Source organism: Erpetoichthys calabaricus, chromosome 4, assembly GCF_900747795.2.
Source record: "Erpetoichthys calabaricus chromosome 4, fErpCal1.3, whole genome shotgun sequence".
Taxonomy (NCBI): Eukaryota; Metazoa; Chordata; class Cladistia; order Polypteriformes; family Polypteridae; genus Erpetoichthys; species Erpetoichthys calabaricus.
The window spans coordinates 171,818,680-171,843,679 of record NC_041397.2 but is presented as its reverse complement, the minus strand read 5'-3'; the positions used below and the strand labels follow the sequence as shown (position 1 = coordinate 171,843,679).

The 25,000-nt window shown below is 37.6% G+C and overlaps 2 protein-coding genes across 3 annotated transcripts in view; one reads left to right on the top strand and one right to left on the bottom strand.

The window, feature by feature from the left end:
* Positions 1 to 25,000, top strand: part of rpl24 (ribosomal protein L24) — a 730,678-nt gene that overhangs the window by 662,544 nt on the left and 43,134 nt on the right. The window lies entirely within an intron of this gene.
* cep97 (centrosomal protein 97) overlaps positions 1 to 25,000 on the bottom strand; it is an 80,411-nt gene that overhangs the window by 21,002 nt on the left and 34,409 nt on the right. For both annotated transcript variants that reach the window (XM_051926070.1, XM_051926071.1), the window contains 6 exons: positions 19,849 to 19,950; positions 13,862 to 13,975; positions 12,627 to 12,793; positions 11,829 to 11,993; positions 10,948 to 11,081; positions 5,853 to 6,540 (listed from right to left, as the gene is read on the bottom strand). In XM_051926070.1, coding sequence (XP_051782030.1) covers positions 5,853 to 6,540; positions 10,948 to 11,081; positions 11,829 to 11,993; positions 12,627 to 12,793; positions 13,862 to 13,975; positions 19,849 to 19,950 — 1,370 coding nt within the window. The remainder of the gene's footprint in view (positions 1 to 5,852; positions 6,541 to 10,947; positions 11,082 to 11,828; positions 11,994 to 12,626; positions 12,794 to 13,861; positions 13,976 to 19,848; positions 19,951 to 25,000) is intronic.

Here is a 25,000-nt window from a genome sequence, read left to right as displayed (position 1 = left end):
GCTACGCAAACCCACTAAGAAATGCAATCGTTTAAATCAAGGCGCGACTCGAAAAACACCATCCCATAATATTAGTTAACGATTAACACATTTCTATATATATTGTAAGCATACAATACAACTGATAATATGTTGCGCTTATTTATCTGGTGTACTGACATTTTTGCGCGTTTAACATCTGAAATCTAACGTGGTTTGTGCCCTTCAGAATGAAAACAGTTTGCATTTACCTTTTTAATAAAAGGCGAGCTTTTAAGCCTGAGAAATCACCCCGTAAATGCACACGTTTAATTGCACATGTGTTAATATGTATGCTTACACAGTATTTTTAGTTTTTTTTCTTTCTTCAGTAATATTTAATCTCCTTAAAGAAAAATAACATATGCATTTTACTTTTTTTGTATCTCTTTAGTAATATTTTAGTGTAAAAGGATAACCAGTATTTAAACCTTTTATGTTACTTTATAAATTTATTTTACACAATGTTGAAAAATTAATAAGAAAGCTACATATTTTGGCAGCTGCTGCTTTAATTTTCAATGAAATGAAAAAAGCTCTCCAAGAGAAAATGTCAAAGAAGAAGAAACAGTTTGCACTATCTAAAAAGGAGAAACCCTCATTTATAAAGGTTTGCTGCAGATGACTTAACTGAAAATAAATGAATAGTTCCTATGTGTATAATACATATTTATCTATTTTACTTATGCCTTTATTCCAGCAACTTGCAACATCTGAGGTACAATTTGTTACATTACTTTTGTTTTTTGCAGCACAGGCAGGTGAAGTGACTTCCTCAGGGTCACACAGTGGTGTCAGTACCAGGATTTGAACTGACAAGCTCCGGGTTTACTGAAATATTACTGATGAAAGAAAAAAAACGAAAACGGGCAAAATAGGGCTATGCATACAAATGTTCATCCATCCATCCATTATCCAACCCGCTATATCCTAAATACAGGAGCCAATAAGTAGATATGTATATATACAGTATATATATATATATATATATATATATACAGTATATATATATATATATATATATATTATATATATATATATATATATATATATATATATATATATATATGAATGTATGTATGTATATATGTATGTCTATATTTATATGTATATATATATGTAGATATGTAAATTTGTATATGTATATGTATATGTAGATGTGTATATGTAGATATGTATATATATGTATATATGTTTATGTATAAATATGGTTACATAACCTCTTTAACACACTACTTCTCCGCTGCGAAGCGCGGGTATTTTGCTAGTATATATATATATATATATATATATATATATATATATATATATATATATATATATATATATATACATATACACACACACATACCCTGTATATACATACATACATATGTATACATGTATATATATATGTGTGTGATATGGATATGTACAGTGTATGTATTATGATCTGTGAATACTGCGGTAAACAGTCAGGAGCTTTGTCTTTCCTAAAGTTAAACAGGGACAGTAATGTTTACTGAGAAGACTGTATGATAGATATACAGTAGATGCCAGCAAGGCAGGCAATACTGTACTGTACATACAATGGAAACCCTAAAATACATAGATATAAAACAAAAATTGCTGAGAAAAATATAATTTGAGCTTTTTTTAGAGGCACAACTATTCATAAATACTGTCCATTAAATATTAACAAATCAAATTACTCAAATTCCAAATGTCACAAACTCCTGATGGTTTAATTATCTAAATATATTCCTCCTTTTACATTTTTTTCCAACTTTAAATCTGTATCTGTAAATAAAAGTAGAGAAAAGCCAAGCAAAATGACACCTTTTATTGGCTAACTAAAAAGATTACAATATGCAAGCTTTCGAGGCAACTCAGGCCCCTTCTTCAGGCAAGATGTAATACAGAAACTGGAGTTCCCTAGTACTATAGATAAAAGTGATACACAATGGATTACAAAATGTAAACATAGCATGATGTTTGTTATAATGTAATTCAAATAAACATAAATGAAAATTTTGTAGTAGGTACACCCCTAAATTTATCACTTACCTCAAACACCTAAACTTAGAACCAGATGCGCCCGATCAGGTGCAAATGATTAGAACATCATTATAGAGGATCTTGAAGGAACTGTCAACATTTAGCATGGTTTTCATTGGGGTGTGCAGTATTGGTTGGGCGCATGCGCTGGTACAGCATGTTGCTGCACCCACCACACAACGAACCACCTCATGATCCCAAATTTGGACCCAAGTGCAGTCGCGCAACAGTATACTAGTAGAAATTTGTCTGATGGTAGAAATTTTTTATACATCATTTTTATCATCTTGAGAACATTTTGAAGATGTTTTTTTTTTTAATTTGACAAAAAAGAGATGGCACGAGGTGGGGAGTATCCTTTATCATCCAACACAGCACTTCAGACAGAATACAACCACAATTCCCTCCCTCCCCAACTCCTCCAGGATACAACCACAATTCCCTCCCTCCCCAACTCCTCCAAAACTATTTACAATTGCATATTTGGACTTTGAAGAGAACCCCACTCCCTTTGCTCTTCTAAATTATTTTTAGATTTGGATTGCTTTTAGGACTATGCAAGACTAACGCTGAAGAAGATGGCTTACAGTTATTTGTTCTTCTTCAGACACTGATGATAATGACAAAGACAAAAAGGTTGTCCTAGATTAACCATTAAATAAAATGAGCATGTGCTTAGGGCACTAAAAAAGCATTACATATTTTTTTTTAAATAGAAGAAAACTTTATAAATAAAGTTACAAGTTAGCAACAATAAGAATTATTTTTATATCTGCTGAAATGCTGTATATATTCAAAGTTAGAAAGCAATGAAATGGTAGACATTTTGTTTCATATGAATGTTTCTTCATTAGAATATATTTTTTAAAAATTGTCCACCAACATTGATTACTGTAGGAAGTGGATTTTTAAAATCAGTCACATGGCAAGTGTCAAAAGTTTCTTTAGTAGGCTATATGTATTGTTGGGCTTGGTTTGATAGATATTGCTCATGCAATATTCAGTGAACAAAGTTCTAAATTTTCCTTGATTTGTCTTTATATAATTTCAGATGTTTTGAAAGGCAATATTAAAGTGTAGTTAGGCTTGCTTGTTTTGATTCAGTGGGGAAGATTGGGAAGAATAGCTCTTTGAACATTTTTTGTCAATCTTGTTTTTGTTTTTTTGTTTTTTTTTTTTTTAAACTGCATAGTCTATACAGTGCACACTTTCAAATATTATATGACTTTTTAATGGTATGTGAAATATTTTTATTTCTTGTTGTGACTCATTTTATTTTGCTCTACAAAGATATATTGAATATAAAACACTTACAGTAAGTCAGCTGACCCAATATTTTTTAAAACAACTGCCAACTTGTCCAGGCAAGGTTACCTCAGCAAGTTCAGCCTGACAGCAAAACACAAGATGCTGAAAGAAGTCTCCAAGAACTACAGAATTTCACCATAGGAACTACAGATATCTCTTGCCACATGATGTCAATGTGCACAAGTCTACTATTAGAAAGAGGCTGAACAAATTAGATCTACATGAGAGGTATGCCCGGAGGGAATATTTGCTGTCCAGAAAGAACATCATAGTAAGGGTAAAGTTAGACAAACACCTAGGTAAACATTAGGACTTCTGAAACAAGGTGCTCTGGAGGCAAAGATAGTTATTTGGCCTCAATACCAGAAGATGCAGTATATGTAGCGAAATCCAAAGGCAGCATTGGACCAGAAGAACCAGACACCAACTATGCAAAAGTTATAGCTGGAGGCTGCTATGCTGAATCACTGCATCTAGGCCTGTGCAGCCTGCCATCACAGAATCGAATATGAAATATTCATTGTACCAGATAGAGCTTGAGGATAATGTGATAACATCTTTTAGAATACTGAAGCTCAACCGAAATTGGACCTTGCAACACGGTTGTGATCCTACACATACCAATAAATCTAACAAAGAATGACTGAAAAGAAAGAAATGAAGGGCCCAGGAATGGCAAAGTCAAAGTCAGAATTGGATTCCCATCAGGATGCAATGGGGGAATTCAAAACAAACTGAGCATGCAAGACACCCCTCAAACATTCCACAATTGAAAGAATTCTGCATGGAGGAGTGGGAAAACTTTTCTCCCAGATGATGTCAGAGACTGCTAGACAGTTGGAAATATATACTTATAGGTTGTTTCTTCCAGTGGGAGCAATACAAAATATCATAGCCAAGGGTATACCTACTTTTCCCACAAATGTATCACCTTTATCTAAAGGTACTGTTTAAATGAAGATAAAATCTTAATACAGTATAGCCCCATATATGTTTATACAAAGAAAAAACATTTTGTGGACTGTACTTACTTTTTTAACAATGCAATACAGTCTTGTAGAGATTTGCATCATGCCACAAGTATTATGAGCTGAGATACACAAATGTTTAAACAATATGGGTAATTTCAAGCACAAACTACAGTAAATACATTTAATTTTGGAATAAGCATATGGAGTAGCTAATTTCTTTAATTTTGTAGGACACATGTGAAGGTGGCACACCACCCAAATGTCCGTGCTTTGCGTCTTGAGCAGCCAGAATATACACCCAATCACAGCAATCCCAAACTGATTGTAAGTTAACAATAAATGAAGCCTCCATTCATGTTCTGGGACTATGTACAGTGCTGAATTAAAAGGCAATTAATCTCATGATTGTTTCAATTGCCTCATTCAAATTCACACCACCAAATTAAAATGAGTATAACAGAGAGCCGATTAGAAACATCTGAGGGCTCTCAAAGCAATCATGAATTGGGGACTTTTTTTTCCCCCCCAAACCACTTTCATAAACAGAAAAAAGTGTCACTAAGGAAAGATTTGTTTGCCTTGAACATGCAGCAGATTTTCTCACTTTATTAAGCTAAACTATATCAAATTTTTAGCAATAGGCACAAACTACTGCACCTAAAATTCAGGCTCTAAGAAGTATAAGGTATATTTTATTGTTTTTAAACAAACACTACACTGCAAACAGTAGTTTATAATTAGAAAATAAAAGGCTACTGTGACTGCTTATAAAAAGAATCATAAATACAACCAGACATTTAAAATCCCAAGGCACAGTGACACAACAGAGAGCAGGCACGGAGCAAAGCACAGGGGTGATTGTCTTTAAGTGTGCCTGGAAAAAACACTACTACTGACAATTTACCAACTGTCTTTTTAAAGCCAAGCCACCAGATAAATTGTTAAAACTTTCAAGCTCTCCTTTATCAACAAACTGGAGACATAATGTTTGGCTTCAAAATAATACCCATACTTAATGTCACTTATTTTTATTATTTTTACTCAAGTTTACCAAATAGGGCAAGAATGTTTTTTTAGATAATTATTTTGTTTATGCTCTAATGACTTATTTTTACTGAACTCCATACTTGTATTTCCATTCTGCCCTTTCCTTCAGTACTAAAACAAAATTTTAAAGCATTTATATTGATTTCAACTGCATATTCTGAAGTAAACAAAATGTACATTTTTCTGCAAGAATAAATTAATAGTCAGGCCACAGAAAAACTACTAGTACAGGAGATTATATAGAAACAGGTCATTTAGAATGAGGAGCTGCAATGTAAAAACTGGAAACACTAAGTGTAAAAGCAAAATCAATAAGAGAGGCTTAAAGAAAAGAGCTGGGTACAGATCTGAAGTCATTATCCCTCACCAAGGCAAAAGTATATAGTTCAGAGTTAATTATAAAGGAAACATTAAAATAGTTTAAATAAATAACGAATATGCTTATATAAGCAAAACACAAAAAAAACTTACTCTTTTAATTCAGATGACAACAGTACAATGTGCTCTTGCATTCGACGGAGGCGGATTTCAGAACGCACCTCCCTAGCTCTGGGATTGAAGTTTCTTGTAAAATATCCTCTCCAGCATGCTTGAAGTTTAACAGCTTCCCTACTGAAACCTTCCACTATCTGTTCTTCCTTTCTGACATCTGAAAAGACAGGTTCTTTTTCAGGATCCTCAGTCTTTGATAGCCCTTGAAATGGTATTGCTTTGCCCTTAGATCCACAGCTACCATCATACAACAGTCCATTACTGGGCTGCAACTTAGAACTCAGACTTGACGTTTTTGCATCACTACTTGCTGTTGTTTCCATTTCTTTCCCACATACTTCATTATATTCAAGATCTTTAATTTCCGAGTATTTTTTAAACTGTAAAACAGTAGTATCAGTACAACCAACATCAGAGAGATCACAATCTATATTTTGAAGCCTTAAATCCTGTGAAGGAAAAAGTGGACAGGATCCTGCAGTGACAGGCATAAAGGTAGATTCTGAAGATAGCAAACTGCAGTTAAGCTTGTCCTCATCTGTCTGAACATCTTCCAAGAATAAGGAATCTCTGTGGGCCGAAGAAATTCGTGACCGATGTTCAACTGCATAGGAATGATTTGTAGGGTCATTCAAGCCTAACCATGTGTTAATCTGGGGTGTAACAGCTGAAACGACAAAAATTGTTTAAACATTTTCAAACATTAAAGCAGAAAATACCCTAAAAATGTTTTGTATAAAATAACTTAATTAAGAAGCACGTATAATAAAAAAGATCAACAATTTTAATTGGTTAATGGATATTAGAGAGATCAAAGTGATTTTTTTTCACATAATAAAAAGTAAACTCCATCAGTTTGTTGTTTTATTCTTTTTGGTACAAATTACTTCAGAATTAATATGCACTAGGTGTCCTACTGGTGGCACACCACCATATTCCAAAGTTGTTTGCAGCAAACCCAAAAGTCAATCAAAAGAAATAATGGTATTTTTACATACCCAAGGATGTCTTCTTTCAGATAAATCATAACCTTTCATGTTGTCTGCCCTCTTTCATTATTGAAATATGCGAGTTGCACACAGATACCCTGAGGCAAGCATCATAGCTGAGTTACTCTGCTTTTATCAAATCTTCCACCTACATCAAGCCACATACAGTGAAATACCCATTACCACTGGAAAGCTGAGGTTCAGAGGACTAATGATGTACAGTTGTCTAGGATTGGTTATTTGTGAAGGGCTGAAGTCTACACTTGATTTGAAAGTACTGCTTAGTATGTCTTTGAAGTGTTACAGCAAGCAATTTTACAGCTCAAGAGTCATGGGTTCAATTGCCATTGCTGGAGCTGCTGCACATTCTCCCTATGTCAGTTTTTCTGAGCAGAGCTCTTTTAAATTTAATTTCAAGTACACCAACAATGTTTCTTAGCATACAGATGAGTAATTGTTATGGTGTACTTGTGCTTCTCAAACTCGCATCTCTGTGTCCCAAGCATATCAGCAAAAATAAAGAAACAGTTAATTCCCAAACAAAAACTAAAAAGAAAGACAGCAGCATGTAATATTTTTTTGTTTCTAAATTTGATTGTTTCACCCCTAGCTCCCCCACAAGAAGGGAGGGAGAAATGGGCACAATAAAGGGTTGAGAGAAAAAAAAAAATCAAAAAGCAGCTGGGGGCTCAGAGGGGTGGAAGGAAGCACAATTAGAAATGAGATTAGAAGTCTTTCATGCTGTTAGAAATGAGATTAGACGTCTTTCATGCTGTGCTGATCCCTTCGGTAACATCATAGGGAAAAAGTGGGGGTGAGGGTTGGATTATACCATGAATAAACATCCTATGCTCAAGAGTTGGTGACAGCTCCCTGCAACTCAAAAGTGCCAGAAAAAAACGCTGGTTTAGGTGTACATGTCTGTATGGCCATCTCTGTGCTCATGGTTGCCCGTTTCTTGCCCTGTGTCAGGGCTACCAGCAAAGGCATTGGGCTTCCGTTTGACCCAGAAGTGCTTCCAATGGGCAGCAGCCCTGGCACTGCAAGTACTCCCGGGTCCTCAATAAAAGGGACCACACCCCCTTAACCAGCGAGTCGGTGCCGGGAGGAAGAAAGGCAACACTGGACTGGTCAGTGCAGTGCAGAGAGGAGAGGTGATTGGAAGAGCGACATAACTTGTGCTTGTGTTACTTTGTGGAGGTATTGTGGTAAAATACACCATCCTTTATTTGAACCTTGACTAAATGTTTCCAAAAAGGGGGACACCATATGCAAAACAGTATAACTTTGCAATGCTATGGGATATGACATTTAAACTTGGTACAATGATAGCTGACAGATTGGGGCACAAAAAAAATGTATTCCAGTGTTGTGCATCATAAAGAATCTTGGTTACGTACTGTAAAATCTAGTTTTTTGGAGTAAAGTTTTATTTAGTTGATAATGGTCTTTTGATCATACAAATACTTTCTTTTAAAAAAAATCTTAAGTGCTGTACCGCTCTCCTCATCTATTTGCAGCTCCTTTATTACATAAGCACAATAACAGTCATTTATTTTCGGGTTTGTAATTTAGGCACAATAATGCCATCCCTTAGTGTATAAAGGATTAATGCCTGGTGTGCTAATTACTATTTTAGTTATCTAAAATTTCATATTAAATAGTTAAGATTTTTCATGGACTTCTATGGGTCTTTCAATGATATTATAATTTGAAATTATGTTCTGACTAATATTAATATAATATAAGATGTAATAATGATTACATCTTGCCTGAAGAAGGGGCCTGAGTTGCCTCGAAAGCTTGCATATTGTAATCTTTTTAGTTAGCCAATAAAAGGTGTCATTTTGCTTGGCTGTTCTGACTAATAAAAATTCAAATTACACCCCTCCAACTACTGTATATATTGTAGATAAAATTGAAATTCCAGATGTCTAAATTTACATTCTGACTAGTCATAATTATAATTACAGTTATCTTCATTATTTTGAGGGTATCGAAAGGTAATTTTAAATATCTAAAATTCATTTGTACTGGTCAAATTAAACTTGAACAGTCTCTGTAATTTAATTTTAAAACTAGTTAAAATGTAATAATTCAAGTAAAAATCAATGGTTAAAAAGTACTAACTGATGTCTCAAACTGAAAAATTAGGAAAAAAGTCTCCTACTTGCATTTATCACTAATTTGATTTCTATTTTGACTAATAAATACTGAAATGGAGACATCATTTTGAATAGTCAAAAAATATATGGTAGGTTGGGACTGACAGATAATACTTGAGCACGGATATACTGGGGCGATATTTGGTCTCTACACATGCATCAGTAGCTTTTGAATCTGCATTGATATGATGTTGAAACTCTACCAAGCAAAACTGTTATGTTATTTTTCTAGTATGAAAGGCTTCAAACTGAAAAGCACAATTATAGTAACAAACAGAGTTAATTCCATGTGCTTCAAAATGCAAACCCATATTTATCATCCCTAGAACTGATAAAAAGGCAAAGTCTTAATGAACATGCATCAAGTCACCCATTTACTTACATCTGTGAAAAATGTTGGAGGCAGTTTTATAGAGCGATAACGCATGGCTACGAACAGAGGTCAGTCACTAGTGTGCATTGATGATATGACTGCTGGCGTAAGTAGCACAATAAATTCTGAAGTGTATAGGGCTATAATATCTGCTCAGATTCCGCCACATGCTATAAAGCTGATAGGATGATGCTTCACAGTACAGATGGACAATGAGCCAAAACATACTGCAAAAGCAAATCAAGTGCTTTTCAAAGAAAAGAAGTGGAACATTCTTCAAAGGCCAAGTAAATCAACTGACCTCAACCCAACTGGATATGCATTTCACTTGCTGAAGACAAAACTAATGGCAGAAAGTCCAACAAATAAGCAGCAACTGAAGACAGTTACAGTAAAGGCCTTGCAAAGTATCACCAGTGTGGAAACCCAGCACTTGGAGATAGCCACAGTTTTCAAACTTCAGACACTCATTGACTGTAGTAGATTTTCAACCAAATACTGAAGATGATCATTATAGTTATAATTATGTTAGTTTGTCCAAATACTTCTGAGGTCCTGAAAATAGTGTGCACATTGTGGAACACAGGCCGGACACAGATAGGCAGATATCGTTTTGTCACCCAACACACGTTTATTTACACTATTTACAACTGATTAACACACACAACCCAGTGCCGCAGCACCAATCACCCTCAGTCCAGGCCCTCTACACAATGCCTTTCTCCTCTTCAAATCGCCTCTTTCTTCTCCTCCTGAGCTCTGTCCACTTCCACCCGACTCCAGTCATCGAATGGAGGGAGCCGGCCCCTTTTATAATCACCCAGATGTGCTCCAGGTGCTTCCCAGCAATCTTCCACCGGCACTCCCCAGTGTGGCGGAAGTGCCGGCTGCACACCCGGAAGCACTCTGGGTGTCCCCGCTTCTCTTCCCCCCCAGCACTTCCGGGTGTGGTGGAAGTGCTGAGGTCCAGGGCTCCAAAGGCATTGGGGCGCCCCCTGGCGGTGACCACGTGCCCCTACAGGATTGAGCTTCAAAGCTCTGTACCTGTGGTCCCCATAGGTACCGGGGGGTCACCCCCACGTGGTCTGGAGAAGGCATAAGCCCTCTTCCGGTCCTCCGGGGAGTCCCGGCCAGGTCACCCCCCCCCAAACCCCCCCCCCCCCCCACCACCACCTGCGACACCATGTATAAAAATGTCTTTTCTACGCAGCTCAGTATTTGTGTTAGACTCCCTGAATTAAAGCTGAAAGTCTATGCTTAAAATCACATCTTCATTGCTTTGTTTCAAATCTACTGTAGTGGCATACAGAGCCAAAATTATGAAAATTGTGTCACTGTACACAAATACTTATGAATCTGAATGTATTTGAAAAAATGTCTAAGTAAGTTAAAAGTGCTTTCAAAAAGTAAGCTGAATTGTAACACAGTATTTCAGACTCAGTGTAGTGAATGTAATTTAATTTATACACATGCCATTTCTGCTTAATCTTTTACTCTCTGAATCCCATAACAAGGGCTGAACATATTAAACATATAATAATGTCCACCTCTTTCAGAAGGTTCCACTGGCATATGTGATGGACTATATTGTTCCACTGGGAGACTAGCAGGTCTTTCTGGTGTTGAGGAGGAGGTTGGATACCCTCTTTGAATCTGTTGAAGCAGCTGTTCCTGATGAAGTCTGGAGACCAAAAAAAACCAACAACAAACAAAGACATTTTTTAACTTGACCTGGTTTAAAATTTCAATGCAATTCATCTATCTAATATATAGCATAATATTTTCAAACCCAGTTAAACCAATTCAGAATCTTAAAGCCTAAATGTAACCTCACACTTTATTCTTTGCATAAACACATGTAGCACACCCCTTCTCTTTATGGGGTATTAGGTGTAGACAAAAACATGAGTATTAAAACGGTAATCTTGAACAGAAAAAGGTATGAAAGTATTAAAATGTTAGTAACAAACAATACAGACATCAGAATAACTATGTTGTCAAGATAAATTACTACATTTCTTCCACAAGAACTATTTACACACAAACATATAAATCTTGTGATAGACTGGTTGTAATAGTCTGGCATCCCATTAAGTAAAGGATCCATAAGCTTTGCACCAGCTTCAATTATCATTAACCATACTGGTTCATTTTTGAAAAAGCTTTGCAGCTACTTATGTGAAGGCCAACAAACCATAAAGTAAAAGTACTACATTTGAGCCTAAGAATAAACACTGTCTTCAAAAGTTAAACATCTGTCAAAGGCTACCAAATCATACAATGTCCCTCATTTTACTGATCTGCTTATTAGGTTACTTGTTTGACTTGGTAGAGCTGAACAACATACCACTCAGGAAGATAAAAAAAGCATGAATATCTCTATGCATTATAAAAATGTGACTCTTGGAAAATATCAGTAGGAACATACCTTTGTTTGTTTAGTATTTTTTCTAATTTGGCATCCTCTGCAGATTGCAAAGCCGGGGATGATGTCAAAGGGCAGACTGACGCCAAGTATTGTACCAGTGGAATATGCTGGCCTGGCCTAAAGGACCTTCCTTTCCCATGACTGTAAAGCCATTCTGCCTTCAAACTAATGTATAAAAAGAAAAAAAGATCACACATCATACAACACAAAAATTATAGAAACAGATTTGAAAAGTAAAAGCTGAATGAAGAAGTCAACAATCACTATATGTCTTTTAAAATAAATCTTAAAAATAAAATACTATTATGAAGAACTAATGATTCCACTGAACTTAAAATAACAATTGTTTAATCCACATTACTGTGATAATGACGGTGTGAAGTAGAAGAAATTTTTTTTAGAAGGCTCTGGTAGAGGAGCGGAGGTTGAGGCTGGGGCAGGGGTATCAGATTTTACCCATTCAGGATGTATAATGAGTATAAATACCTGCACTAAACACAAAAATGCCTTTTACAGTTATTTAAAACACCATTCACAGTAATTTCTAAAATTCCTGAAATAGGATTAAAAAGCAGTCTGCAGCCAAACATTTCATTTTGTTTAAGTCTTCAGGTCTACCTGTGACAAAAACATTAACAAAAACAACTATGGTCATCAATGTATAAAATCAAACACAACATTTTATTGATAACTAAAATAAACAAATCAACAAGTACATGAAAATAATTTACACTGAAGCAAATCACAGTTCAACAAAAATGAAAAACTGCACAGTACAAAATAGAATTCAGGACATACCCTTCCTTTTGTGACACTATATAACCATCCAGTACTTTCAAGTTGAGACACCAACTAACAATATAGGGCCGATAGTCATATCCAGGCAAGGACGGACTGCTCATCACACAGGGATTACTCATTATAGACAGTTGTTCGAGTTCAGGTAGGGAGCCAAGGTAAGACACCTAAAAGGAAAACAACACTACCATAAAAAATAAATTCAGTACAACAGGATCATCAACTAAGATAACACAGTGAAGACTAATAGTTTTAAAGTTGAGTGAAACACTGCAGCGGCACGGTGGTGCAGTGGGTAGCGCTGCTGCCTCGCAGTTAGGAGACCCAGGTTTGCTTCCTGGGTCCACCCTGCGTGGAGTCTGCATGTTCTCCCTGTGTCTGCGTGGGTTTCCTCCCACAGTCTAAAGACATGCAGGTTAGGTGCATTGGCGATTCTAAAATTGTCCCTAGTGTGTGCTTGGTGTGTGGGTGTGTGTGTGCCCTGTGGTGGGCTTGCACCCTGCCCGGGGTTTGTTTCCTGCTTTGTGCCCTGTGTTGGCTGGGATTGGCTCCAGCAGACCCCCGTGACCATGTAGTTAGGATATAGCAGGTTGGATAATGGATGGCTGGATGAAATACTGCTAGCCAAAGCTATACTTGAAATTGTGGTTGTTGAGGTTTGTTTTGTTTCTAAAAAGAGCAGTAAAAAGTCTGGATGTCTCAGATACCATCCTCCTCTCTTTGCAGAAGTGTGCAAAATAAGGCAATCACAGGTGGACTGACCACATTATCACACACAAATGTCATGGAGGAAAGATGTTGACTAGCAGAAAGAAAGAAGCCATGTTTAGTTTGCTTATCTTCACCTCCAGAAAATTAACTCTGCATAAGAACTTTCCCCACTTCAAAAGACCCTCGCCACTGTGTTGATGGATAAATAATATCATGGGTTAAAAACAATCTTAAAAATAGCATAAAAAGTGCTAATATATCTGTTTTTAAAGGATTTCTGCAGACTTAAGTCTCATGGTTTGCCAAGCATTTCCTAGATATTACATTATAGAACATAATAAAAACATTCCCGGATCTGCTTATTCCAGTCTAAAGTGTGTGTTTGTATATCTTTGGTACATATACACTCCCACCCCCTCTCCACCTCATACACACATACATAGTTTCTGCATGATATTTATAGTGTAACCTATAAATACATTATAGCTTTTGAAAGTATCACAAAGAAAACCAAGATATATTACCTCATTAAGATCTCTTATTTCATTTTCTGCAAGTGAAAGAATTGACAGTCCTGTTGGTAAGTGAGTAGGCACCTGGCGTAGCGTTGTGATGCTATTTCCATGTAGCAGAAGTGTCTGTAGTACATGATTAACGCATATAAAAATAAAAAAAAGTACAGGCAAAATTACTATCAGAGGAGAATACATACTTCATAAATGTGATTACGTAACACAGCCTGCATTAAAATATTTTAGCAATGTATTTATAAAATTAAAACACAAGAAAATACCTTACTGTAATTCTATATTATCTTGTAACTGTTTACAATTTAATAAGAAGCACTTATATTTCACTTACTAGAGTTCCTCCACCATCCATTAGTGAAAACGCGAAGATTAAGAGTATAGTTTTCAAAAAATGCAGCGTCTAATATTAATTTCAATTTTATCTTTAAAGTGATAGTTAAAATGTTTTTATGTCAATGACTGAATAGGTTTTCCATAATTTTAAATTTTTTCATCTTAACTCTAAGTCTAATCCCTATGTATGGATTTCTTTAAAAAACAAAAATCTATTAATTTAATTTTTAAAAGCACTCTGTGAACAAGCAGTTTTTATTTAGAACTTTGGTGAAATTTAGAGTTAGAAAATGTTGAACCATAATCATGATATCATCCTAATAACTACAGTCATATGAAAAAGTTTGGGAACCCCTCTTAATTCTTTGGATTTTTGTTCATCATTGGCTGAGCTTTCAAAGTAGCAACTTCGTTTTAATATATGACATGCCTTATGGAAACAGTAGTATTTCAGCAGTGACATTAAGTTTATTGGATTAACAGAAAATATGCAATATGCATCATAACAAAATTAGACAGGTGCATAAATTTGGGCACCCCAACAGAGATACAGTATTACATCAATACTTAATTGAGCCTCCTTTTGCATATATAACAGCCTCTAGACGCCTCCTATAGACTTTGATGAGGGTCTGAATTCTGGATGGAGGTATTTTTGACCATTCTTCTATTCAAAATCTCTCCAGTTCGGTTAAATTTGATGGCTGCCGAGCATGGACAGCCTGCTTCAAATCATCCCATAGATTTTCGATGATATTCAAGTCAGGGGACTGTGACGGCCATTCCAGAACATTGTACTTCTCCCTCTGCATGAATGCCTTTGTAGATTTCAAACTGTGTTTTGGGTCATTGTTTTGTTGTAATATCCAACCCCTGTGTAACTTCAACTTTGTGACTGATGCTTGAACATTATCCTGAAGAATTTGTTGAAATCATCCGACCCTCGACTTTAACAAGGGCCCCAGTCCCTGAACGAGCCCCACAGCATGATGGAACCTCCAGCAAATTTTATAGTAGGTAGCAGGTGTTTTTCTTGGAATGCAGTGTTCTTCTTTCGCCATGCAAAGTGCTTTTTGTTATGACCAAATAACTCAATTTTTGTCTCATCAGTCCAAAGCACTTTGTTCCAAAATAAATCTGGCTTGTCTAAATGAGCATTTGCATACAACAAGCGACTCGGTTTGAGGCGTGAGTGCAGAAAGGGCTTCTTTCTCATCACCCTGCCATACAGATGTTCTTTGTGCAAATTGCACTGAATTGTAGAACGATGTACAGATACACCATCTGCAGCAAGATATTCTTGCAGGTCTTTGGAGGTGATCTGTGGGTTGTCTGTAACCATACTCACAATCCTGCGCATATGCCGCTCCTGTATTTTTCTTGGCCTGCCAGACCTGGGTTTAACAGCAACTGTGCCTGTGGCCTTCCATTTCCTGATTACATTCCTTACAGTTGAAACTGACAGTATAAACCTCTGAGATAGCTTTTTGTAGCCTTCCCCTAAACCAAGATACTGAACAATCTTTGTTTTCAGATCGTTTGAGAGTTGCTTTGAGGGTCCCATGCTGTCATTCTTCAGAGGAGAGTCAAAGGGAAGCATAACTTGCAATTGACCACCTTAAATATCTTTTCTCGTGATTGGACACACCTGTCTATGAAGTTCAAGGCTTAACAAGGTAATTCAACCAATTTGGTGTTGCAAGTAATCAGTATTGAGCAGTTACATGCATTCAAAATCAGCAAAATTACAAGGGTACCCAAATTTTTGCACAACCAGTTTTCACATTTGATTTAATTTCATTCAACTTATTACTGCTTCACTAAAAAATCTTTGATCGGAAAACACCCCAGTACTCAGATGTTCCTAGGAAATGAAAGACATACCACTGTTATCTTTTTTGTTGAAAGTAGAGTAAATTATTATGCAGGCTGAGAAGGGGTTCCTAAACTTTTTCATATGAATGTATGTGTGCATGTTGAAAATTAAATTTGTGGAACTTCTTTCTTTGCGAATACATTTGAGCCATATTTTTCTAGTTGAAGCATTACATAATATGGCAAAAGCAGCTCAGCTTGGTAAACAAAAAAAAACAGTCCTAATCACATTAAGAAATGAAGATCACTCAATCCAGAAAACATCAGGAACTTCCAAATCTCCTTTAAGTGCAGGCACAGAAACCATCATGTGCTAAAGTGAAACTAATATTCATGAGGACCACAAGAAGAGAGGACTGAAAGTTGCCTCTGCTGCCAAGGATAAGTTTACTAGTGTTTCCCGCTTCAGGAATTAACAGTTAACATCACTTCAGATTACAGCCAAAGTAAATGTGCTATAAAGTTCATGCAACAAACATATCTAATTAACACCTGTTCAGAAAAGACTGCATGAATCAGGAGTTTGTGGTAGAAGTGCTGAAAACAAACCAGCACTGAAGGATGCAAATAAAGAGAAACTGCTTTTTTTTGGGCCAAGAAAAACAGGCAGTTGACATCAGATTAGTACACATCTAATCTTTGGTCAGATAATCCCAATTTTAATTTTTGGTTGCAACCTCCAAGTCTTCTTGAAACAGAGAGAAAGTGAACAGACAATATTTGCATGGGAAATTCTTACTGTGACAAAGGGGAAGAAAGTGGGGGACTGCTTTGTTAATGGCACTACCAGCAATTTATTTAGAATTTAACAGCACTCTCACACACAAGACAATTTCAGGGCTTGTCATATGGTAATTCCACCCCGAGTCAAGAGTGTAGCGCTATTGCCTAATGTTTCTCCTCTTAATTTGTCCATAAATCTAACAGGTGAAGAATGTAAGATGTTGGATGTTACTTCCAGGTTCCAGTCACCTGAGAGCGCCCCCTTCCGCCTCTGCCACCTCAACTTCCAGCTTGGTTTAGTCTAAACTTAGACTCACGTCTGAATAGACAATCTCACTTCAAAATTGTTATTTCTCCAACAATTATTACCTTTAATGGTCTTCTCTGTGGTTCATTTACTGAAATATTTAACCATAATGGCTACCACAGCATTCTGCAGCAACAAGCCACCCCAACTGGTTTTGCACCTAATTGGGCAGTCCCATTTTTGTATTTCAAACAGGTCAATGACCCAAAACGCATCTCCAGACTGTGAAACAACAATTTAGAAGAGAGTACTGCAGTAGATGACTGTTGGAAAACTACCCAAGGTAGCGAAATCACACTGGTTGAGAGAATGCCAACAGCATGTAATGCTGTCAACAAGGCAAAGGTGGCTACTTTAAAGAAGTAAAATATAATACAGGTTTTAACACTTTTCTGATCACTGCATGTGCTGTTTAGGAGTGATGTATTCATGGCATGGGATGTATGCTTTCTGTTTTGTAGGTGTCTCCAAAATCTTGACCACTGTAATATGACAATGATGATTGAGAGAAAAGAAAATATATGACAGGCAACAAGGTGTCATATATGTTCATGTATTAAATTCATTCTAAACACCTGCTTATTCTAATACAAGGTAGTTTAGGCTGAAGGAAACTGGCTTTCCATCTACATTTAAAAGACATAAAGGTCAGGCTAAATTGTGACCTTAAAATATAGTTATATGAGTGACTGCATCAGTTTATATTATATATATATATAGTTTATTGTTATGTCTACAGTGTATATCCTGCAATGGCACCTCACCTATCCAAACTAAAAAACTGATTTAAGCAGGTTAAAAAAAAGATAGATAGATAGATAGTTAGGTCCATAAATATTTGGACAGAGACAACATTTTTCTAATTTTGGTTCTGTACATTACCACAACGAATTTTAAATGAAACAACTCAGATGCAGTTGAAGTGCAGACTTTCAGCTTTAATTCAGTGGGGTTGAACAAAACAATTGCATAAAAATGTGAGGGCAACTAAAGCATTTTTTTTTTTTTTTAACACAATCCCTTCATTTCAGGGCCTCAAAAGTAATTGGACAAATTAAATTACTGGAAATAACATTGTTTATTTCTAATACTTGGTTGAAAACCCTTTTCTGGCAATGACAGCCTGAAGTCTTGAACTCATGGACATCACCAGATGCTGGGTTTCCTCCTTTTTAATGCTCTGCCACGCCTTTACTGCAGCGGCTTTCAGTTGCTCGTTTGTTTGTGGGCCTTTCTGTCCAAAGTTTAGTCGTCAACAAGTGAAATGCATGCTCAGTTGGGTTACGATCAGGTGACTGACTTGGTCATTCAAGAATTTTCCACTTCTTTGCTTTAATAAAACTCCTGGGTTGCTTTGGCTGAATGTTTTGGGTCATTGTCCCATCTGCATCATGAAAACGCCGCCCAATCAATTTGACTGCATTTCGCTGGATTTGAGAGCAGCAGTATGTCTCTGAAACGCCTCAGAATTCATTCGGGCTGCCTTCTGGTCCCGTGTCACAATCATCAATACACACTAGTGTCACCAGTGCCACTGGCAAGCTATGCACGCCACAAGCCATCACACTGCTTTTCACCATGTTTTACAGATGATGTGGTATGCTTTGGATAAATGAGCTGTTCCCACGCCCCTTCTCCAATACTTTTTTCTTGCCATCATTCTGGTAGAGGTTGATCTTGGTTTCATCTGTCCAAAGAATGTTTTTCCAGAACTGTGCTGGCTTTTTTTAGATGTTCTTTAGCAAAGGTCCAATCTAGCTTTCTATTCTTGAGGCTTATGAGTGGCTTGCACCTTGCAGTGCACCCTCTGTATTTACTTTCATGCAGTCTTCTCCTTATGGTAGACTTGGATATCGATACGCCTACCCCTGGAGAGTGTTGTTCACTTGGTTGGCTGTTGTGAAGGGGTTTCTCTTCACCATGGAAATGATTCTGCGATCATTCACCACTCGTTGTCTTCCCGTGGACGTCTAGGTCTTTTTGCATTGCTGAGTTCACAGTGCTTGCTTTCTTTCTCAGGATGTACAAACTGCAGATTTTGCCACTCGTAATATTGTAGCAATTTCTTGGATGGGTTTTTTCTGTTTTTCGCAGCTAAGGATGGCCGCCTTCTTTCACCTGCATGGAGAGCTCCTTTGACCGCATGTTGTCTGTTCACAGCAAATCTTCCACATGCAAGCACCACACCACAAATCAACTCCAGGCCTTTTATTGCCTAATTGATAATGACCATAACGACGGACTTGCCCCACACCTGCCATGAAATAGCCCTTTGAGTCAATTGTCCAATTACTTTTGAGCCCCTGAAATGAAGGGATTGTGTTAAAAAAATGCTTTAGTTGCCTCACATTTTTATGCAATCGTTTTGTTCACCCCACTGAAATAAAGCTGAAAGTCTGCACTTCAACTGCATCTGAGTTGTTTCATTTAAAATTCATTGTGGTAATGTACAGAACCAAAATTAGAAAAAATGTTGTCTCTGTCCAAATATTTATGGACCTAACTGTAGATAGAAGAAAGACAAAATATTGAGTCTTAAACAAAACAGATTCAAGGTGACAACAGTAGAATCATATTTAGAAATTGAGCATTTCCTATCAATGTACTACCCAAACTGTTGCTAAAGGGTAAAGTGTTTAAAAATGTACCCTCCCCATTTATTACAATACATGTTTACAGCACAGATCAAAAATGAAATGAGAACATTTTCACAACTACATTATTTAAAGCAGGTATACCTTACCTTGAGAGATGAAAGCTTAGAAAGGTCACCTATTTGTGAAATGTTATTGTCTGACAAGTCCAGATGCTTTAGAGCCACACAATGGTTCATTTGTTCAATAACCTAAAGATATGAATATTTTATTACACAATTCAAAACAGAAAATACTGATGAATAGATACAGTGACTCTAGACAGCCAGTAAATCCTTTTAAAAAGTTTCACATTTCTGGTCTAACAGTCTGAACCTTCGAAAATTTTAACCTGTAATTCATGTACTTTATAATTCTTAGCCTTCAACTAAAAATGAAAATGAATGCATGCATTCCTTAAAAAGTACCAGTTGTAAACTGTCTATGGAAAACATGTTTTCTTGCCAACCAATCATCTGGTTAACTAACTTGTGTAGGTCTGCATTTAATTGCATTGGTGGATACTTGATAACAAAAACAGCTGTTTTAAGGTTGGTATCCTCTGCTGGTAACCAGAGTAAACTATATATAACAGTTTTCCAAAGATCAACGGATATGGATATTAAAACATTATAAAAACATTCAATATTTGTTGCAACACAGTCAAGGCTATTAAGAAGCACAAGGGTAACAGCAGCAACAGGAAATCTCTCAGATCATTAGATCAAGTTCTCCTAAATCTAATCACCAGACAAGGAGTATGAGAGGGACAGAGAATCAGGTGGCAACTCTAAAGGACTTGTATGTCTCAATATTATTATTATTATCTTAAATTGAGCAAGCTGTGCTAAAGAATATAACATCAGGTAGCAACCAAGTGTATAAGCACTAAAAGTTAATACAAAGCAACCCATCCATCCATCCTCTTCTGCTTATCCGAGGTCAGGTCGCAGGGGCAGCAGCTTCAGCAGAGATACCCAGACTTCCCTCTCCCCGGCCACTTCTTCTAGCCCTCTGGGAGAATCCCGAGGCGTTCCCAGGCCAGCCGTGAGACATAGTCCCCTCCAGCGTGTCCCTGGGTCATCCCCGGGGCCTCCTCCCGGTTGGACGTACCCAGAACACCTCACCAGGGAGGCATCCTGATCAGATGCCCAGCCACCTCATGTGACTCCCCTCTCGATGCGGAGGAGCAGCGGCTCTACTCTGAGCCCCCTCCCGGATGACTGAGCTTCTCACCCTACCTTTAAGGGAGAGCCCAAAACACCCTGCGGAGGAAACTCATTTCAGCGCTTGTATTCGCGATCTCGTTCTTTCGGTCACTACCCATAGCTCATGACCATAGGTGAGGGTAGGAACATAGATCAGCCTCGTAAATTGAGAGCTTTGCCTTACGGCTCAGCTCCTTTTTCACCACCACATACCGATGCAGAGGCCCGCATCACTGCGGACGCCGCACCGATCCGCCTGTCGATCTCACGCTCCATTCTTCCCTCACTCGTGAACAAGACCCTGAGATACTTGAACTCCCTCCACTAGAGGCAGGATCTCGCTCCCAACCCTGAGAGGGCACTCCACCCTTTTCCAGCTGAGGACCACGTTCTTGGATTTGGAGGTGCTGATTCCCATCCCAGCCGCTTCACACTCAGCTGCGAAACCGATCCAGAGAGAGCTGAAGATCACGGCCTGATGAAGCAAACAGGACAACATTCATCTGCAAAAGCAGTGACCCAATCCTGAATCCACCAAACCGGACCCCCTCAACACCCTGGCTGCGCCTAGAAATTCTTTCCATAAAAGTTATGAACAGAATCAGTGAAAGGGCAGCCCTGGAGGAGTCCAACTCTCACTGGAAACGGGTTCGACTTACTGCCGGCAATGCGAACCAACCTCTGACACCGGTTTGTACAGAGACCAAACAGCCCTTATCAGGGGGTCTGGTACCCATACTCCCGGAGAGTACCCCCCCACAGGATTCCCCGAGGGACACGGTTCGAACGCCTTTTCCAAGTCCACAAAACACATGTAGACTGGTTGGGTGAACTCCTATGCACCCTCCAGGACTCTGCTAAGGGTGTAGAGCTGGTCACTGTTCCGCGACCAGGACCGAAAAACCACACTGTTCCTCCTGAATCCGAGGTTCGACTATCCAACGGACCCTCCTCTCCAGAACCCCGAATACACTTTTCCAGGGAGGCTGAGGAGTGTGATCCCTCTGTAGTTGGAAACACACCCTCCGGTCCCCCTTCTTAAAGAGGGGGACCACCACCCCAGTCTGCCAATCCAGAGGCACTGTCCTTGATGTCCATGCGATGTTGCAGACACATGTCAACCAAGACAGCCCTACAACATCCAGAGCCTTGAGGAACTCGGGCGTATCTCATCCACCCTCAGGGCCCTGCCACCAAGGAGTTTTTTTGACCATCTCTGTGACCTCAGTCCCAGAGATGGGGGAGCCCACCTCCGAGTCCCCAGGCTCTGCTTCCTCATTGGAAGGCATGTTAGTGGGAATGAGGAGGTCTTCGAAGTACTCCCCCCCACCAACCCACAACGTCCCAAGTCGAGGTCAGCAGCGCACCATCCCCACCATAAACAGTGTTGACACTGCACTGCTTCCCCCTCCTGAGACGCCAGATGGTGGACCAGAATCTCCTCGAAGCCGTCCAAAGCAACCCTCAATATGTTAAATGATGTTAGCAAGTTGTTTTTATATAATGAAAGTCCTCTGCATAATTAGAGGACAGAATGCAGTCCTACTCAATTATACTGGGCTGTTCTAAGATATTGGTAAGCACAGCCAATCTGTGCTTCATCTGTCCTTATATACTATACTAGTTGATTACCCAGTGGCTTCGCTCACTGAATGCAAGGGAAAAAAATAAAATGTAGTCTATAAGTTATTAAACAGTAAAACATTAACATTTAAGAAGTAAAGATAAATTGAGCACAACTGGAGTGGTTTCGGGTAAACTACATTTTAAAGGTGCTATAACACAACAGATAAGTAGTAGATCCCTTGTGAAAGGGGTTATACGACCGCTGTGGTATAGAAATTACATTTTCTATGTGATCGTCCAAATTTTTGCCTGACAACCTTGCACTACATGCCTGTGATTTACTTGTTAAAATAATTAATCACAAAAGCAACCTTGAATGTTGTGGGATTTTAGTGACCTGAACTTACCTTAAGGGACAGTAAGTAGTTGTGCAGGGCAATTTATAAACAGAGTCCTGCTTCGATGGCGTCGATTACACTCATTTGCAAAGATTTCCACTCTCCCAGGAGCTGATGGGGGACTTGAAGTGTCAGTGCGAGAAGAGAGGCCGCTGCCCGAAACTGTGAAGCAGCCCGATATTCCGCACCTCCCAGCATCCACTTTGTTCACACAACCCCTCGCAGCTGAAGGCGGTCTCATCTTCATTGTTTACAGCTCGATGCAGTTAAAAAGTAGAAAAACGCAAAGCTGTTTTCCTCATCTCTTCTACTATCAAGTACTGCCAACTAAAAAAAAGTTACAATGTGGCAGTTTCAGCGACAGTCACGTGGACGAATAAATAAAACTTCTCTGTCAGAACGTGCCTGGCTAGTTCCTATATTAGAATATGTTCTGTGGTCAAAGGTAATTTCCATATCGTGTGGTCATACGTAATTTCCGTTTCATACGTAATTTCTATATCACGTGGTCATACGTAAATTCCGTTTCAAACGCGAAAAGAATTTTATATGTATGTTACCGGCAATGTATGAAATACAGGCATTGTATAGAATTCCTAGGCAACACACAGAATGCTGAAAATTGGACGTCAAAGTATAAAATGATTAACATTTCACACATTTCCTAGGCATTCTATACAATGCCAAAAGAAAAACCGGCAAGTATAAAATACTCCCACTAATGATGTTTCTAATGTCACATGACTTTCAACACTCGACTCAGAAAGACAATTCCCCATTTGCATTTCAGTGCAATTTAAAATAAAACTTTTTCCTTCCTTGATGCAACAAGTAGGTTCATATTTTATTTTCTCTTGTTTTCCTCAATAAGAAAGTCCTATACTTTATTTTTGTATTTCTTTCTTTTTCATATATGTCTTTTCAATAAAGCCTTTTCATGACTCTCTTTTAATACTTTGCCTAAATAGCATTTGTCATTCTATATAATGCCTAGGTATTACATACAATGTCTAGGGAAAGTATATATAATATTAAAATAATTTGGATATTTCATACTTTGCCCAAAAAACACCAGGCATTGTATAGAATGCCTGCATTTCATACATTCCCGGTAACATATTATATATATATATATATATATAATCCCTCGCTATATCGCGCTTTGCCTTTCGCGGCTTCACTCCATAGCTGATTTTATATGTAAACATATTTAAGTATATATCGCGGATTTTTTGCTGGTTCGCGGATTTCTGGACAATGGGTCTTTTAATTTCTGGTACGTTTCCTCAGTTGGTTTGCCCAGTTGATTTCATACAAGGGACGCTATTGGCAGATGGCTGAGAAGCTAGATTGCTTACTTCTCTCTCTCTCTCTCTCTCTCTAAGAGCTTTGTGCCACGGTGCTTCGCATACTTAAAAGCCAAACAGCCCTATTGATTTGTTTACTACAGATTGTTTTCTCTATCTATGTGACATTCTGTGCTCCTGACACGCACTCCTTTGAAGAGGAAGATATGTTTGCATTCTATTAATTGTGAGACAGAACTGTCATCTCTGTCTTGTCATGGAGCACAGTTTAAACTTTTGAAAAAGAGACAAATGTTTGTTTGCAGTGTTTGAATAACGTTCCTGTCTCTGTACAACCTCCTGTGTTTCTGCGCAAATCTGTGACCCAAGCATGACAATATAAATTAACCATATAAACATATGGTTTCTACTTCACGGATTTTCTTATTTCGCGGGTGGCTCTGGAACGCAACCCACGCGATGGAGGAGGGATTACTGTACACATTATATATATATATATATACTAGAAAAATACCCGCGCTTCACAGCGGAGAAGTAGTGTGTTAAAGAGGTTATGTAAACACATATATATATATATACATATATATATATATATATATATATACATATATATATTATATATATATATATATATATATATATATATATATCATAATATATATATTATATATATATATATTATAATATATATAATATATATATATATATATATAATATATATAATATAATATATATATATATATATATATATATATAATATTACATATATATATATATATATAA